Here is a 17218-nt window from a genome sequence, read left to right on the forward strand (position 1 = left end):
CCAATTTTTATAGTATTGTTGTGATTTTTTCCGGGAGAGTGTACATAATTTTATCGATGTTCAGCCTAAGGCCCAAAGCCTCGTATGCCCAAGGTATATGTGTTCAGCATTTCTTGTAATTGCTGTAAGGTTTTTGCAACTATAGAGAGCAATCATCAGCGTATTGAAGTTCCGTGATGAATTTTATACGTGTTTTTGCCCTGAGTCTTTTCATCAGTCTATTGTCTTTGGTCTTATTAGTCTATAGTCGACAGGAGGACTAAAAGAATATTGGAATGGCAGCCACGAGAAGATAAACGTAATATATCATCTTCTTCTTCTTAAGGTGCCGTGCAGATTCCTGCGTAGGCGTTCATCTTTTTCTTCCTCATCAGATGGTTCTGTTAACTGCCGCGACTTGGAGTGCTTGGAAGTCCTGTATGCCTGTCCAATGACGAATATTTCTCAGCCAGGATAGCTTCGTTCGTCCTATCCCCCTTTTGCCCCCCTATATTTTACCCTGGAGAATCAGACGCTGAAAGTGATCTCCACGTAGTATGTGTCCCAAATAGGCTATTTTCCTCTTCTTGATGATTTCGAAGAGTTCACGTTGTTCCTTTTTATATATCATCACTCCGACGCAACGCGCTGGAGTGATGATATATAAAAAGAATCGTTGGGAATTGGATAATGACGGTCCAAAAACATGGAGGGTCTTGCAGGCCTATGTCCAAAAGTGGAGAGTGGACAGTGACAGCTACCCCGATGATGCAAGCAAAATATAAACAAACTCTTTGTTTACAGTTTGATTTAACCACAAACTTAATAGAGAAAAACGGTATTTTTTTTGGTAGTGATTCACTTTATGTGTGTCGCTACCAAAATGTCGCCAGGCATGTATTTAAAATAAAAAATGAACAAGGTGAGGAATATTAGACTTATTAAAATACTTTTTACAAAATAAATAATACAAATTGGTACTACATTCTAGGCGCGTGCTAGGCAATTGCGCTCTCCTGTACTATACAGAGTGACCCATATTTTAATCTTGAAAACTTTTGGCGATATATTCTACAGATAAAAATAATTAAAAAAGTTCGTATAAATTTATATCCTAAAATGCTTCGTTTGGGAGATACAAGGTGTCGAAATATCATTTTTAATTCGGTTTTTCCAAATAATTCTTGAAGTCATGCCGATATTTGGGTTAAAATTGGTATCTGGGTGTTTTTGATATAAAAAAATCGATTTTGGTATATGTATGACTCTCACTTTTAGGAGGTGCTACCTAAAAAACATAAATATGTAATGTTTTTTTAACTGTTTTGAAGAATAACTTATTCGTCTGTATCTGTATTACACTACTGCGAAAAAAAAATATACATTTCTGTCGTTTTTTACGTAAAAAAGGACTCTTGATAAAGGTCACTACAGGCAACGGTTAAGTACCGTTGATAATAAATTTGAAAATTATTTTGTACCGAAGGTTCAAAAGAAATTGTTGGTATCATAATTTTTCTAGAATAATTTATGATTAATTTAAAAAACTAAAAAGCGCCCACATTTATAATTTCAGTCAAATAACTAACCTGTTAACTAAAGTCAACATGTTTGTTTTTTGTCAATAATGACCTTTTTACCTAAAATACGGCGGAAATGTAGGTATATTTTTTCCCTCAGTAATTTAAGATACGGAAAAATGTTAATAATTTAAAATGAATCAAACTAATAGGTATCAATTTTCAAACAATTAGATATTTATAAAAATAAAAATAAATAAATAAACAGAAAATAATATCAATTAAGATAATGATCCCATTCCATAGTAGTTATCTGTTCCAATTACTCTAGTTCTGTAATTTATTGCCGATTTTATCATTTATCCAGTTAGCATCATCTGCAAATGATTAAATTTGAGAGATAATCATTCAGTTTACCAATGACGTTAGCGAGAAATCAGATGTTTTCGATGTAGTGTTTTGAAACTGATAAATCGATTTGAAAAAAAAAATATTTGAAATTGTTCCGAAAAACTAGGACAGAAAAGTGGGAAAAGGGGTCCCGAAAAACTGGGGAGTGTTTAAAAGTTAATTTAAATATTTTTTAGAAAACAAAAAGTAAATTTTAACATAAACCAGAACAAGACAGGTTTTGTAATACTACAAACACTATGCAGATCTTTATGATGAAATGATTTAAATCCTTCTTGTCCGCATAATAACAACTATAACTTAAAGATACTTAAAAGAAAAACGAAAATATTTTGAGCCGCGGCTTAACTGCCAAGCCAACCAATAAGACAGATGGCAAAGTCCAATATTTCGTTAAATTTCCGACATTAAAAATGACCCAATACTAAAAAAAATTAAACAAATCTATACTAAAGTAGGGATGAGCATACCGTGATTATTAAATGATACTGTTAGCTGATTCCGTGATTTTCTTAATATCGCTGATTCGGATTTAAAAGCGTGTCGTAATCCCTTTTTTTTAATCTTTTATATGGCTATCCTAATGCAGCTTGTTGTGGCATGCCCGGTTATTTTATGCACTAATTAACTTAGTAGCTACTTCCAAAAGTAAAATAAATGAATTATAACAGAATCCGACAGGTACTATGTCAGAGATTGTTCTCAGAGCAAATATACGAGTCTCTCGTTTTACGCGGCATATTTATAGGCGGCTTCACTTATACGGGTTTAGGTTTTTGACATCAGTGACTTATTTTACACTGCTTACTGATACGGTGTTTTATTAATTCCATATTAGATAGCAAGGGTTTATACACTGATAAAAAAGATAGACTTGAACTAAAGTCGTCATAGTTCTTGAAAAAAAAATATTTAGTGGCAAGAGAATTTATTTTAGCGTAAAAGAAAATATTTTGCCCGAAGAAAAACTCTCTTAAATCAAGAAAACTGGTTCTCTTGAAAAATTTGAAAATTTCCCTTGAATCTATTTTCATTCAACCAAGTGCAAGTTACTTTGTTTTAAGATAATAAGAAAAATACGCTAGGAAGTACTTCATTCAAGAAACATGGTCATTTTTTCAATAGCTAAATACTCTTTTGATGAAAAATAATAACGAGACGCAAAGACGATGACGAAGGACGGTATATACATATACAATCAGTCGGCAGTTCGATCAGTCGTACGCAGTGTTGTTACAATAGGTACAATTGTACTATTTTGGGTACATTTGATAGTCAAGGAGTACATAGGTACAATTGCAAGAAAAAATGTACAATTCTTACTTCTCAAACCCAAACTAACCCAAACTTAAACCCATGTACATATTTTTAGACTTTAGACGAACGGTGATATGCGATGCGTGAATTTGAAATGCAGAGGCACAGAATTATACATCACTTGAAATGCTGTTCAAGCCGCACGGATGTCAAACGTAAGTTTGATATCCATGCGGTGAGTAGGAGGGGAGCTAATCACTGCGACCTTAGAGATCTATTGTGTTCCAATGTCAAACGTGACGTCACACAATTAGTTCCCATTTAACCAATGCTATTCAAAGCTCTTTGTAGTTTCTGTATTGCTGTCCTCCATTTGCGAATTTCAAGTTCCAGAGCTTTACGCCCTGGGCTGCTCAGAACGGTTCTGAAAGGAGCTGTGCGAGATAGCCTGGTTCGCTATGGCGCGGAACCAGTTCTGAACTTTATGACTCAATTGAATGGAGGGAGAGTATCGCGTTCTTGAACAGTTCAGAGCTGCTCAACTGCGTGAAAGGAGGACAGCATATGGTGTATAATTCTGTGAGGGTGCATCCACATTATCCTATAAAAAGCGGATCGGCGGCGGTGTATCGGCGTAACGACCTTGAATCGATTTCCAGCAATTCTATTGGCTGAAAAATTCATCTGTCAGAAATTTTATCTGTCAAATTCACCTGGCAAAAATTTCAGCCAATAGAATTGCAGGAAATCGATTCAAGGTCGTTAAGCCAATACGCCGTTCCGCTGTTTTTAGGATAGTGTGGATGCACCCTACGTACCAAAACTTGGTAAAAAGGTAAATAGAGAGATCACATGACCCCACATTTTTGCACCAAAAATGTACAATCCCACTTAAAAAAGTACAACTTCGACACCCTTTATAGTACAAAAAATTTTGCCCTTGTAACAACGCTGGTCGTACGTCGCATTTCATAGGTCGCACATCATAGTACGCACGGGTTTTGTTGCTTGGAATTTTCCACTTGGAATTTTGCACAATTTGCTTTTTAAACGCATATCGTATAACAAATGAGTGATCGTTATTAACATGCATTTGTCATTTTTTATGGACAAATTTTAGGATATATGGATTCTGTAAAGGAGTTTCTGAAAAAATGGAAATTAGAGCATTTATTTGCTATATTTGATGGTAAGAGACATTTACCTATGTACCTGTTTAGATAATGCATGCATGACTATAGATAGAATAAGAATATAGGTATTGATTTTTTTATGCAAATAATTACAAAAATTTTAGAATTTCAAGTCGTCGTATTAAAAAATTCAAAATGTGACCAAAGCTTATAATTTTAATAATTTATTTGCTTTACTTTGATTAATCGTGATGTAACATTTTTTTGTAATTTGTAGAGTGATGAACCACCCCAAAAAATACCAAGGAGTGAAGAAGCAGAAATAATATATATCGAGGAAAATAACTTCATAATCACTTTACTTACTACAGACCAGGAAAACCTAAATTTATCAGAAAATAATATACCTTGTAATATGCCTGTATATGCCTGTATATACTTCTCTTAGATCAAAATAAATTTTAGTTGAGTCAATAGTATTCGTTATTGGCTTAAGAAAAGTGTCTCTTTAATCAAGAAATGTCCCTTTTCAATCAAGAATTTTTGCATGAATCAAAGATACTATTGTTCTTGTAGCAAGAACTTCTTTGCATATTCATTTTGGGTCAAGAGTGAAATACTTTGGACTGATAGATTCTTCTATTCTCTAAAGTAATTTTTTAAAGCTTATGAAAAGATAGTTAATGCTTTGGGCAAAGAAACGTCGTTCTTGGCCCTATTGAAATGCGCCAATCTTTTGGGTCAAAGTCATATTCATTTCGACTGAGATACTTTTTTTCAGTGTATATATGTAGTTCAAAATAAGAACAAATCAATGATTTGTCGAGTTGTAACATACCATGAGAAAGGGCAACAAAGATATTGGCTACATATGGCCAAAAATGGCCCCAGGCGCAGTTTCTTGACATTAGAGGTCAAATTAACGAAATTGCTGATTTGGGAAAGTGGTTGCCTGGAGAGAAATTTAATGAGATTTAAACATCTCACACACTGGTTAAAGCTCTAGTATTTAATATTTTATAATAACTCCTAAATGACTATAACCACTTACAATTTTCCAATTGTAAAATTTTATTGATACGTTTTTTTTGTGTTCTGCAATGTCCATGTATGTTTTATTTGTAATTTTAATGACGTAATTTTTTTTTAATTATATGATGCTTGGTTAGATCTTTTATTATTTGTATAGTGGTTTGTATTCTGTTATCTATTACTTCTGTGAATATCTTGTAGGTTAGTGGTAGTAGGCTTATTGGTCTATAGTTTCTGATGTGTTCCTTGCTGCATTTCTTATGAATTAGAGCTATGTGAGCGCTATTCCAGTCTTGCGGTATATTTCGTCGGTACAGTGCCAAAACCATGAATGTGCAAAATTGGACAATTTGACCTATGTGCACCAAAATATTAACCAAGAAAGCTTTGTTCCTATGCCAAAGTCGCGAATCAGTTTCCGCGTCATAAATTATGGTGGGGGCAGATTTCCTAATTCACGTAAGTTAGTTTGCTTACGATCGTACAACAGCAAGGTAACGAATGTGCAAGTTTGGTGCTTTTGGCGTTGTAAAAATTTACACAATTAATTCGGAAGTGGTACTTTCGTGAATTCGGCTTTGTGAACATTGGCAAGAATAACCTGAATGTAACAGTTTCGTGTATTTGGCTTTGTGAATCGTACTACTACTTCCCTGAATGTGACAGTTTAGTGTTTTTATCTGTGCATACCTTACCTACAAATAATCTGAATGTGACACTTTCGTAATTTTGTCATTTTGAAGGTTAATGTAAATATACGCAATGTGACATTTTCCCGATTTTGTCTCAAGGAAACTTACAACCTACTATTGGCTTTAGATCTTGTAAAACTGAGAGTGATACAAAACACAGTTTTTTGTTACGATACGTCATCTTTTCTTGCGCTTAAAATTAGTGAATACTATAGTTTTGGAGAATGACATCCAGAACAAAAAGGATATTGGAATTGGCTAGCCAATCAAAGAGTACAAATGGCACTTCTAATAAAATGAAAAAGGTAAAATATACAATATTTATTTATTTTTACTTAAATTAAATTTGTTTTTTACAGTTTAGTGAAGGTGCGTCTACTTATTACGTAATACGAGTAGATAGTGTAATAATAAACTTTTCAAATCAATATTATCTTTATTTTTGATTTTTTTTTAGATAATATCTCAAAAACTACGGAGGTCATTTCTAACACAAAAAATAAGGTAAAACATACACTTAGACATTTTTTTTCACCTCAATTAATTTTTTTTACAGTTAAGTGAAGTTGCGTCAGTATCTGACACTACCTATCTTTCTAAAAATATTCCAGGTAATAGAGTGTAATAACAAACTTGTCAAATCAATATTACTTTGATTTTTTTTAGAAAATGTCGCGGATACTACGGAGGATACTTCTAACAAAACCAATGAGGTAAAACATACACTTAGTAATTTCATTTTTTTTATTTTAATTAATTTTGATTTTTACAGCCCAGTGAAGCTTCGCCAGTATTTAACACGACTTATGCAACCGAAAATAAGTCAGGTAATAGGTAGTGTAATGAAGAATCTTTCAAATCAATATTAGTTTGATTTTTTTAGATAATGTCAACGTTAATGATATCAGTGATGAGCTCAACAAAAATAATCAGCCCTCTAAAATGGAACAAAACACCAATGTTATACCGTCCGTTATAGCACAAGGTACTAGCTATTGAATTTTACCAAATAAATATCGGTCAGCAGTTAAAATAACATTAAAAATTCTCAAACTTTTTTTAGGTGAAATCCAATGCGATGATGTGGAAAATCTTCCTATTGAAATTGAACCATTAATCTCTAGAAAGCCACAACAATTTTTAACATTTGTAGATAATGCGTCTTCATCAGATAATTACGACCCAGAAGAGAGTTCTGATAGTTCCAGCTGTTCTTCGAGTTGCTCGGCGTGTTTGACCTCTTCAACTTCTGCAGATTCTACTATTGAAAACCGACAAATAAATCAACCCGGTAAGTCTCAGAAATATGTAGAAGTTAATTTCTCAAGTATATTGTTTATTTTTAAGGGCATCCCTTAAAAAAGACAAGAAAGGAGTCGATGTGGAAGAAAAATATAAGAAAGGACAAAAGACGCAGAGGCGAGTCATACATCGGCGCAAAAAACATAACGAAAGCCGCACGTCCTTTATTACCACCACCATGTTTCGTAAAACCAAACCATAAATGCATTGCATTTGTAAAAGAAGAAAACCGTCAAGAAATTTATAACCAGTTTCGAAAACTGCCATCCCTAGATGATCAAAGAGTTTTCGTTATAAATCACGTCGAACAACGGTTTAAGAGCAGAGTAACAAGAAACATCGAAAATTCTAGAAGAAGTTTTACTTATGAGTATACGTTCACTGTTGATGGCCAGAAAATAAAAGTCTGTCGTGAGTTCTTTATGGCTACTCTGAATGTCACTGATTCATTTATACGCACAGCATGTCAAAAACGATCTTCTAATGGGGTGATTAGGGGTGATTTGCGTGGTAAACACGCTCCATTTAACAAACTCTCAAAAACAGAGATCAGGATGATAAATTGATTCGGGATCACATTCTGTCATTCCCGGCAGTAGAGTCACACTATTGTAGATCGTCTACACAAAAAAAGTATTTGGATGCCACTCTAAATATTTCAATTATGCACAGATTGTATAAAACTATGTGCATGGAAAAAAAAATAAAACCAGTTTGCTTAGAGAAATATAGACATATTTTTAGTGAATACAATTTAGGATTCTTCCGCCCAAAAAAGGATCAATGCAAACAATGTTTAGCCCAAACGAACATGACAGAATTTGAGAAAAAAGAACATGAAAATAATTTCCAACAACACTTGACGCGAAAAACACTAGCCCGTAAAGCTCGCGACAATGACAAACAAACAGCAAAAGAAAATCCAGAAGTACTGTCTTTTAATTTTGATCTCGAGTCTGTACTTACTACGCCCAAAGGTCCAGCTGGCCAAATATTCTATTTAAGAAAGTTAGCAATCTACAACTTAACAATCTATGACTTAGCAAATCAAGATGTAGATTGTTACCTGTGGGAGGAAACTCAGGGGAAAAGAGGCGCAGTCGAAATAGCTTCTTGCGTTCGTGATTACTTGCTAGCCCATCCCAACATCAAAGAAGTTCGAATGATGTCTGATGGATGTGGGGGCCAACAAAAAAATTCGATATTTGCTGCTATGTGCCTTGAGGTTTTCTCAGTTCACCGTAATTTGGTTCAAATTGATCATAAATTTTTTGAGACCGGCCACACAGAGATGGAGTGCGACTCTATACATTCAAAAATTGAATAAAAATCAAAATATGTACCTGTATATTCTTCTGAAGGCTGGGCGCAAATCATCAGAAGCGCTCGTGTAAAACCACGACCTTTTGTAGTAAAACAATTAACACATGGTGATTTTTTAGACTTCAAAACATTTGGCCTTCAATCATTTAAATTGAGCCAAATTTCCTGGCGAAAAGTGTGTTGGATTCGCTATCTCAAAGCCGATCAAACAAAAATACTTTACAAATTTAATTATAATGACGAATTCGAAGTGGCAAGTATAACTAAGTCTAAAGGAAGACCAAAAAAGGTACTGTTAAATAAAGCTTACAGCGATGAGTTACCAATTAATGCTGCGAAGTTTAAAGACCTACAGAAAATGTGTAGCGATCTAACCATACCAAAAAATTATCATCCATTTTATAATTCACTGAAGGTCAGTGATAAAGTCAGAGACAGATTACCTGAACCTGATGATGATGAAGAACGTGTAAATAGCGATGAAGAGGAAGATTGTTAGGAACCACCTTTTAAGTTAAAACTCGGTATTTTTGACGTTTTTGACTGATTTTTGTTATAATAGTTATATTAATATTATCATAATTAAACAATTTAAAAAATGTTTTTGTTAATTTTCTTAAACCTAGACTAACTACTTTCGTATACATTGATTTTAACGGTGCACTGCCAAAAAAATTAATATATTTTTTTAAGAACTAGGTACGCGAGTACCGTGAATGTGACACATTCGAATTTTTGGCATTGCAATAGGAACATAAGCTAATCTGAATGTGGTACGTTCGCTACTTTGGTTTTGTAAAAATAAGAACTGAATTCACGAATGTGATATTTTCAAAAAATTTGACTAAAAAGAAAAAAAAATAACAGGCAGGTTTTGAACAGTTTAAGTATAACCTATAAGTATAAAAAAATAAGATAGATACGCCCAAAAACTGATTTTTCACAGCAAATTGAAAGTTTAAAACGCTAATATTTCAGAATCATGATTTTGCACATTCATGGTATTGGCACTGGACCGACGATATGTTTTTTTCCTGAAACAGCTGGTGTATATATTTGCTAGGATTCTCCTACCTATAAGGTAGGTTAAGTTCTCCTACCTATAAGTGTAATGTATTAAATTAATGAATTTAATTTAATTTAAAGTTTATGTCCTTCTCTTTAGGACAGTTCCGAACTTTTTTCAATGCTTTAACACCAAATTTTCCAAAATAAAGTTTAATATTCATCCCTGAATGATTTTGATATATTACTATCAATCATGACAGTCATAAAAATAATGTCTGGTCTAAAAAAGAATGATTATTTAAAAAAAACGTATTTTCATTTCCATGTCACGCAGTACACACCAGCTGTACCATTTCATTCATCTAATCCAGCGAAATAACATTGAAATTTTCTAAATTGACACGATTTATCAACATTTCCCTCCCCTCAACGTTATAAATCCTCCAAATTACACGCTATTCCCATAAACGTATTTCCATCATTTCCACGCACATTTCCACACACATAACTCCTCTCCAGACTAATATGAAATTCTTATCGAGTTCTCGAACCAACTTAATGCGATATGTTGATATTTACCTACGTGACATTCCACAGGCAAGATTTTTCCGACTTTCCCGTGGAAAAGTTCTTATAAATGACGAGGTAGGAAAATATTTTTGTAAATGGGGAGATGTTTACAGCTTCATAATGTAGATTTATAAGAATTATTACGATTTTACGGCACTATATAATACTATATCCAGTGACTCACGCACCATTAAATCTTGGTGCGATTCTATTCTAATCTCCTATGCCTCAACCTATCAAAAACTAAAGTTTTGTCATATAAAAGTACTATACAACCTTTTGTATTTAATAACACCACTTATGACGTCGTGGACTCTGTGAAATTCTTAGGACTTGTAGACATGCAACTCGTTAAAATGGTACTTGCACATCGAAACTTTATCAAAGAAACTAAGTTGCTTATTTTGCGCTAAGATCAGTTTCTAAGGAACTTATCAACCTCTAGAATAGTCTATTATGCCCTTTTTGAGTCGCATCTTCGTTATGCCCTTCCATTCTGGGGTACTCACTGCGCGACAAAATTTGATCGTATTTTTAAACTTCAAACGAGAGCAGTTCGATATTTATTGGGACTGAACAGTAGAACTCACTGCCAGAATTTCTTTAAAAATTTCAAAATACTGACTCTTCCTTTATTCATTTTTGAATCCGTTTGCTTAATTCGCAAGCACATATATCTGCTATTCCCGAAAGGCCACCTCACAACTGCGGAGCACGATCTTTATCTGCCTACCCCGAGCTCAGAACTAGTTAAAGGCTCAAAAAGTACAAAAAGTACGCTTTCATTCTTTCCCGCATTTCACAAAGCTCTGAAATCATACTTACTGGAGAAAGCCCTATATGCGGTAAACGACTTTTTTGTTGATATTTAATATTGAACAATTTTGAATTTTAAAATTTTGATCATCTCAAACACTGGTTAAAGATCTAGTATTTAATATTTTATAATAACTCTTAAATTATTATAACCATTTACAATTTTGCAATTGTAAAATTTTATTGATACGTTTTTTTGTTGTGTTCTGCAATGTCTATGTATGTTCTATTTGTAATTTTAATGACGTAATTTTTTTAATTGTATGATGCTTGGTTAGATCTTTTATTATTTGTATATTTTTTGTGCTTTTGTTTGTTCTTTAAATGCTTTGTCGATGAAGCTATTTTGGCTTATTGTACAATAAAACGTTATTTATTATTATATATACAGTGTCACAGATAAAGTCCGCATCATATGAGATTTATGAATTGATTTAGGTAAAATTTGTTGTTGGCTTTAATTTTGCTTCGAAAGAGATTAAAAATGATATAATAAAAGTTAACAATCAGTAACATAGACCTAGAATCGTTCAAAATTGGGAGAGTTGCGAGATATCTGTAATAATGCTCTTTTTTTTCCTCAATATCCGGGCCGTCCTATAGCAGATACACTGTGACCTGTAAGGCCGATTATGTTTGTCACTTTTTTATGTCTGCATCCAGTCTCATTGCCTTGCACCAGCATGAACATATCCTTGACAGGATGGGAGTGTAGTTCCTTTAGTTCTAGCCCAAATAGAAAGTGTCGCTTGCCAGTACAATACTTTCTTGATACAGGTTGAGCTTGTTCAGGTACCCTTAATCCCAGTAGCCCACTATGGTGTTAGTTAACCATAAATAAGATTCTAGCTTATTCCCTCAAACCTCAAAAGAAGGTTAAATACATGGGGGTTTGGTTCGACTCGGGCATGCGAATGACTTCACACGTGACAGAAATCAGGGATAAAACGACTGCCATCATCCAGCATCTGACAAGAATAACTCCCAATATCGGAGGATCTCGCGCGGAAAAAAGAAGACTTCTCGCTTCGGTAGTTCATTCGACCATACTCTACGCATCGCCGATCTGGGACAGATCCATGCGCTTCAAGCATTACGAAAACATGCTAGAAAGGATAAACTAGTAAAAACAGTAGCGGTACTGTGTCTTGCTAAGATACATCCAGTCAGTCTACTGATCCAGGAAAGAAATCAAATATATAAAAATGGAACTTCCTTCCGGAAAGAAGCCAGAATCATGGTACTAGAGCAATAGCAGACACGATGGGAAGCATATAGCGTATGGACAAAGACTTTCATACCCAATATTAAAGATTGGATAAAATGCGACCAATCAAACAAGGACTACTACATCACGCAAGCCATGACTGGCCATGGAGTATTTGGCGGGTATCTGCACAGGATCCACAAGGCTGACTCTCCTAAATGCTGGTATTGCGTGTCAGACTCGGCTAACCACACACTATTTGAGTGTCACGCGCACGAAGATTTACGGGAAAACGCAGTAACAGTGTGTGGTACGAAGATTACTAGAGTAAACGTCGGAAACCTTCTAACATCATCGAATGAAAATATCAAAGCGATTTGCGGCATGTTAACGAACATTATGAAGAAAAAAGCGAAGGACGAAAAAGACAAGATCTGGGTACAGACAAGACCAACATAGAAGAATGATAAGTCTCTAATCTTGATGAAATGCTTTCGGCGGTACCGAGATTGGCGATCTTAGAGCACAGATGGGTTTTTAGTGGGTAGGCCCTCTCGCATGAGGGAGATCCCCACACTCCGGCCCTAAAGGCGTTTCCCATCTATAAAAAAAGCTTATTCCCTCATCTTTAGTAGGTATCGATCTACAAAAAGGTACCACCTTCATCATTTTCAGCTTATTCAACCAATTCCAATTAGTAGTGTATTAATACACCATGTATCATAACAGTCTAGATATAAGTATTTCTTAAGTAACTTAATTAAGGACAATATATATGCGAACCAAATAAAAACATTACAAATTATACTATAGCCTCCCTCACATACTCTCTTTGTAAATGGGCGCATTGTTGTCCATTGTTGGCTATGCGGGATGCGGGCCCAAGTTATCCCTGCTAATTTCCTAATATCATAGTCCCATCTCAGGTTTGGTCTTCCTCTAGGTCTCTTAATTCCTCGTGGGTACCATGGTGTAATTTTTGTGGTCCATCTGTTGTCCGTCCTTCTTGCCAGGTGTCCTGCCCATTGCCATTTGAGGGATTTCACTCTGTGAATGACATCTGTTAACTGGGTCTTTTGTCGTATCCACTCTATACTTTTACGGTCTCTCTTGGTTATTCATAGCATATTTCGTTCCACTGAGGGTTGTGCGACCTGCTTTTGAAGTTTCGCATGCATAGGTCATGACTGGTAGTACACATTGGTGGAATGTTTTCTTCTTTAGATAGAGTGGCATACTAGATTTGAATATGATTGAGTTTCTTCCATAAGTAATAAATAAAATTAAGTACTAAAATACTACTTAATTCTTCTGTTGATTTCTGGTAGTAAAGATACCGAGCTGTGTATTAGTTGTCCCAAATATATATATTCTTCTACTATCTCCAGTGTTGTGTTATTTAATAGAATGTCTTTTCTTTCCACCAGTTCGTTGTACATTACTTTAGTTTTTGCTAAATTCATTTTGACACCCACTTTATTGCTGGCTATATTTAGTTCAATAATTTGTGCTTGTAGTTCTCCATGAATATTGGCAATTGGGATTATGTCATCCGCGATTCTTAGATGGTTAAGATAGCAAAATAAAAACACTAAATCACCACAATACACCAAAACATTTTTACCTTTACACTGGACGCGCGTTTCGCTAACCATGTTAGCATCATCAATAGATGATTATAAACTAGTTTGATTATAAACTAGTTTATAATCATCTGCTGATGATGCTAACATGGTTAGCGAAACGCGCGTCCAGTGTAAAAGTAAAAGTGTTATGGTGTATTGTGGTGATTTAGTGTTTTTATTTTGCTGTGTAACACCAAAGGTTCCAACCCTCAACTGTAATCTTTGGTTAAGATATTCTCCATCTACTTTTAATCCTTTGTTGGTCCAGTCCAGTTGACGGAAGATTTCTTCTAATCTTGCTGTAAACAGCTCTGAAAATATCGGAAAATATCGCGTCTCCTTGTACTCTTTTGCCAGTTGGAAACTCTCATATTTGCGAGAGTTTCTATATAAAGCCTCTCAATACCTTGTTTCGCTAGAGCTTCTATTATTGGCTTAGGATATATCGAAAGCATTCTCAAAGTTTATAAAGGCTATGGCTAGTGGAAGTTGGTATTCTTTTATTCGGCTGATAGTTTCTCTTAGTCCCTATAATAATATATGTGATCAATCGTGCTGAAGCCGCTTCTCTTGCTTGCTCTCATGGTTGTGCAGCTTCTAGCGTGTTTTATATTGTTATTTAATATTTTTGTGAATATCTTGTATGTTACTGGTAGTAAGTACTTCTTTGCAACCTTTCTTATGAATTAGAATTATGTTGACGCTATTCCTGTCTTGTGGTATATGTTTTCTCCTTAGACAACTGGTGTATATATTTGCTAGAATTTTTCAAGTTCTTCTAACGCGTCGCGTCGTCGAAAAGGTATCTCAGGATATACCTTTTTCATTTTTTGTTTTTAAAAAATCACGTCCGCGAAACAAAGAGAATCAAAACAAAACTGCAAAATTCTATGAAATTTAATTGTAATTTATAGTGCGTTGAAGTAAAACACTTGTTCTGTTCAATGTCTAAAGTCCTACAAAACCGACAAGATACTTAGCATTCAAACACCACACAAAATATCGTAAAATTATCAATGTATTTCCCGTGTTTAATTTTAACCATGAAATATGTCGGAAAATTTAGAACCTCTGCTATTTTCATCATTCAGGAATCATTTTCCGTTTGACAAATCTATTGTCGTACCTTGCGCTTGTTGACGGTTTGGGGTAAAGTGTGTTTGGCAACGTTGCACACCAGCTGAAAAGGTGTATTTGATTTATCGATGGTCGCTTTAAATTAATCCCCTCGTTTAAACACAGTTTGCGAATCCTTGAATTTGTATTTTTATATTTAGAGATTCTTTTTTTGCTATCTACTTTGATCTGGCACGTTTCGGTTGTTGAATATGTTTTATTAATATCGTATGATCGGATAAAAATATACTGAACGGTAAATATAAGAATTTTCATATACCTACTTTAAATAAATTCATTAACAGAACTATGAGAGCTTTTTCCTCTTTTTTGGGATTTCCGGAAAGTGTCGTAAACAAAAGAAAATTGCATAATAACTTTATAAGTAAAAACATCAATGAGAAGTTAAATAACATCAATGATAAAAGTTCAAAATTATCTGCAATATCTTGCAACTCTTTCAGAGTATATTGTTCTTGTCCATTTTCCTGAATATCACTACCTTCACCATTTACCAAAGTACCATTTACCTTCACCAGTTACCTTACCAGTTACCTTCACCTTCACCAAGGAATATTTGCCCGGTTTTTTTATTATCATAAAATAAGACAATGTTCAAACAAGTTCCAAAATAAAAAATGTCTATACCTATGTGGCGGATTCATCTATCCAAAAAAATCCTTTATGGGTATTTCGCCACTGGACTGCAAGAAAAATCTACAAAATAAAATAGTTATTTTTTGTAAATAACACTTCTGCGTTAAACCTAAACGGACGCTGCTTGTCAGAAGTTGTGTTTACAGTAATAAAAATTTGCCTAACAAAGAAAAAAATGCTTAACGTTTCGGAAAGTTTTCTCTTTCCGTCGTCGGAAGCAAAAAAAATATAAAGAATCAAGAAAAAAAACTATTTAAAATATTTAAATTGAACTATTCGAGAACACTTTACTTTTAAAACAGATACGTCTACAAGAAATCGTTGATGTTCTGTTAAAATTACATTACATTAAGTTAAACTTCAAAATTAACAATTACTACCTGATAACAATTACTTAATAAGGTAAAACCAAAAAGCCCAAACTTTCTGTATGAATATTTTTAAATTTCACGTATGTTATGTTTATTTATGTTATGTTCTTTAAAATCAAAGAAGCGATTGCCATACATTACTAACATCTACAGATGCATGAGGAATACATTTATTTTTATTAGATTGAATTAAAAAAGCCTCTTTATTTTTCCTTTAGAGGCTATCGCTAAATACAAATAATAAATACAGAACAACAAACAAAAAATATAATATACCAAATACCCTGTGAATGCGATACATTTTACATTCGTGAAACATCTAGACCCTTAAATGTTAGAACTAAAGAACATAAAGATTATTTAAGAAAGAGAGATTTTTACAAATCTAAGATTTGTCAGCATTCATGGGACACAGGGCACAGAATAAATTTTAATAACGCCACAATTATAATGAAAGAAGCGATAGCCTCTAAAAGAAAAAGAAAAGAGGCTTTTTTAATTCAATCTAATAAAAATAAATGTATTGCTCATGCATCTCTAGATGTTAGTAATGTATGGCAATCGCTTCTTTGATTTTAAAGAACATTACATAAATAAACATAACATACGTAAAATTTAAAAATATTCATACAGAAAGTTTGGGCTTTTTGGTTTTACCTTATTAAGTAATTGTTATCAGGTAGTAATTGTTAATTTTGAAGTTTAACTTAATATAATGTCATTTTAACAGAACATCAACGATTTCTTGTAGACGTATCTGTTTTAAAAAGTAAAGTGTTCTCGAATAGTTCAATTTAAATGTTTTAAATATTTTTTTCTTGATTCTTTATATTTTTTTTTGCTTCCGACGACGGAAAGAGAAAACTTTCCCAAACGTTAAGCATTTTTTTCTTTGTTAGGCAAATTTTTATTACTGTAAACACAACTTCTGACAAGCAGCGTCCGTTTAGGTTTAACGCAGAAGTGTTTACAAAAAATAACAATTTCATTTTGTAGATTTTTCTTGCAGTGCAGTGGCGAAATACCCATAAAGGATTTTTTTGGATAGGTTCCAAAATATGATAGCTGTTCATTCTACCTTTTAAATGAACTTTGAATGATCAAAAAATATTAAATTTTAGCCGAATTATTAAACAGTTTGTCCGATCAATCAATGATACGCTTATGAAATCTGTCTCCGGAGCGTTAAAGCTTGGAGA

The 17218-nt window shown here is 33.8% G+C and overlaps 2 protein-coding genes across 3 annotated transcripts in view; one reads left to right on the plus strand and one right to left on the minus strand.

The window, feature by feature from the left end:
- The window catches only part of LOC115885929 (myocardin-related transcription factor A), a 367929-nt gene that overhangs the window by 96307 nt on the left and 254404 nt on the right, over positions 1-17218 (minus strand). The window lies entirely within an intron of this gene.
- Positions 6544-9185, plus strand: LOC115885931. The gene is made up of 4 exons (XM_030904964.1): positions 6544-6737; positions 6797-6851; positions 6908-7009; positions 7088-9185. The coding sequence occupies exon 4, from the start codon at positions 7404-7406 to the stop codon at positions 7890-7892; it is 489 nt and encodes a 162-aa protein (XP_030760824.1). The 5' UTR covers positions 6544-6737; positions 6797-6851; positions 6908-7009; positions 7088-7403; the 3' UTR covers positions 7893-9185.

Source organism: Sitophilus oryzae, unplaced genomic scaffold (assembly GCF_002938485.1).
Source record: "Sitophilus oryzae breed Bouriz unplaced genomic scaffold, Soryzae_2.0 scaffold_465_pilon_pilon, whole genome shotgun sequence".
Classification (NCBI taxonomy): Eukaryota; Metazoa; Arthropoda; class Insecta; order Coleoptera; family Curculionidae; genus Sitophilus; species Sitophilus oryzae.

Excerpts from the sequence above, each read along its gene's own strand:
- LOC115885931 (XM_030904964.1), top strand. The coding sequence starts at position 7,404 with ATGTGGAAGAAAAATATAAGAAAGGACAAAAGACGCAGAGGCGAGTCA.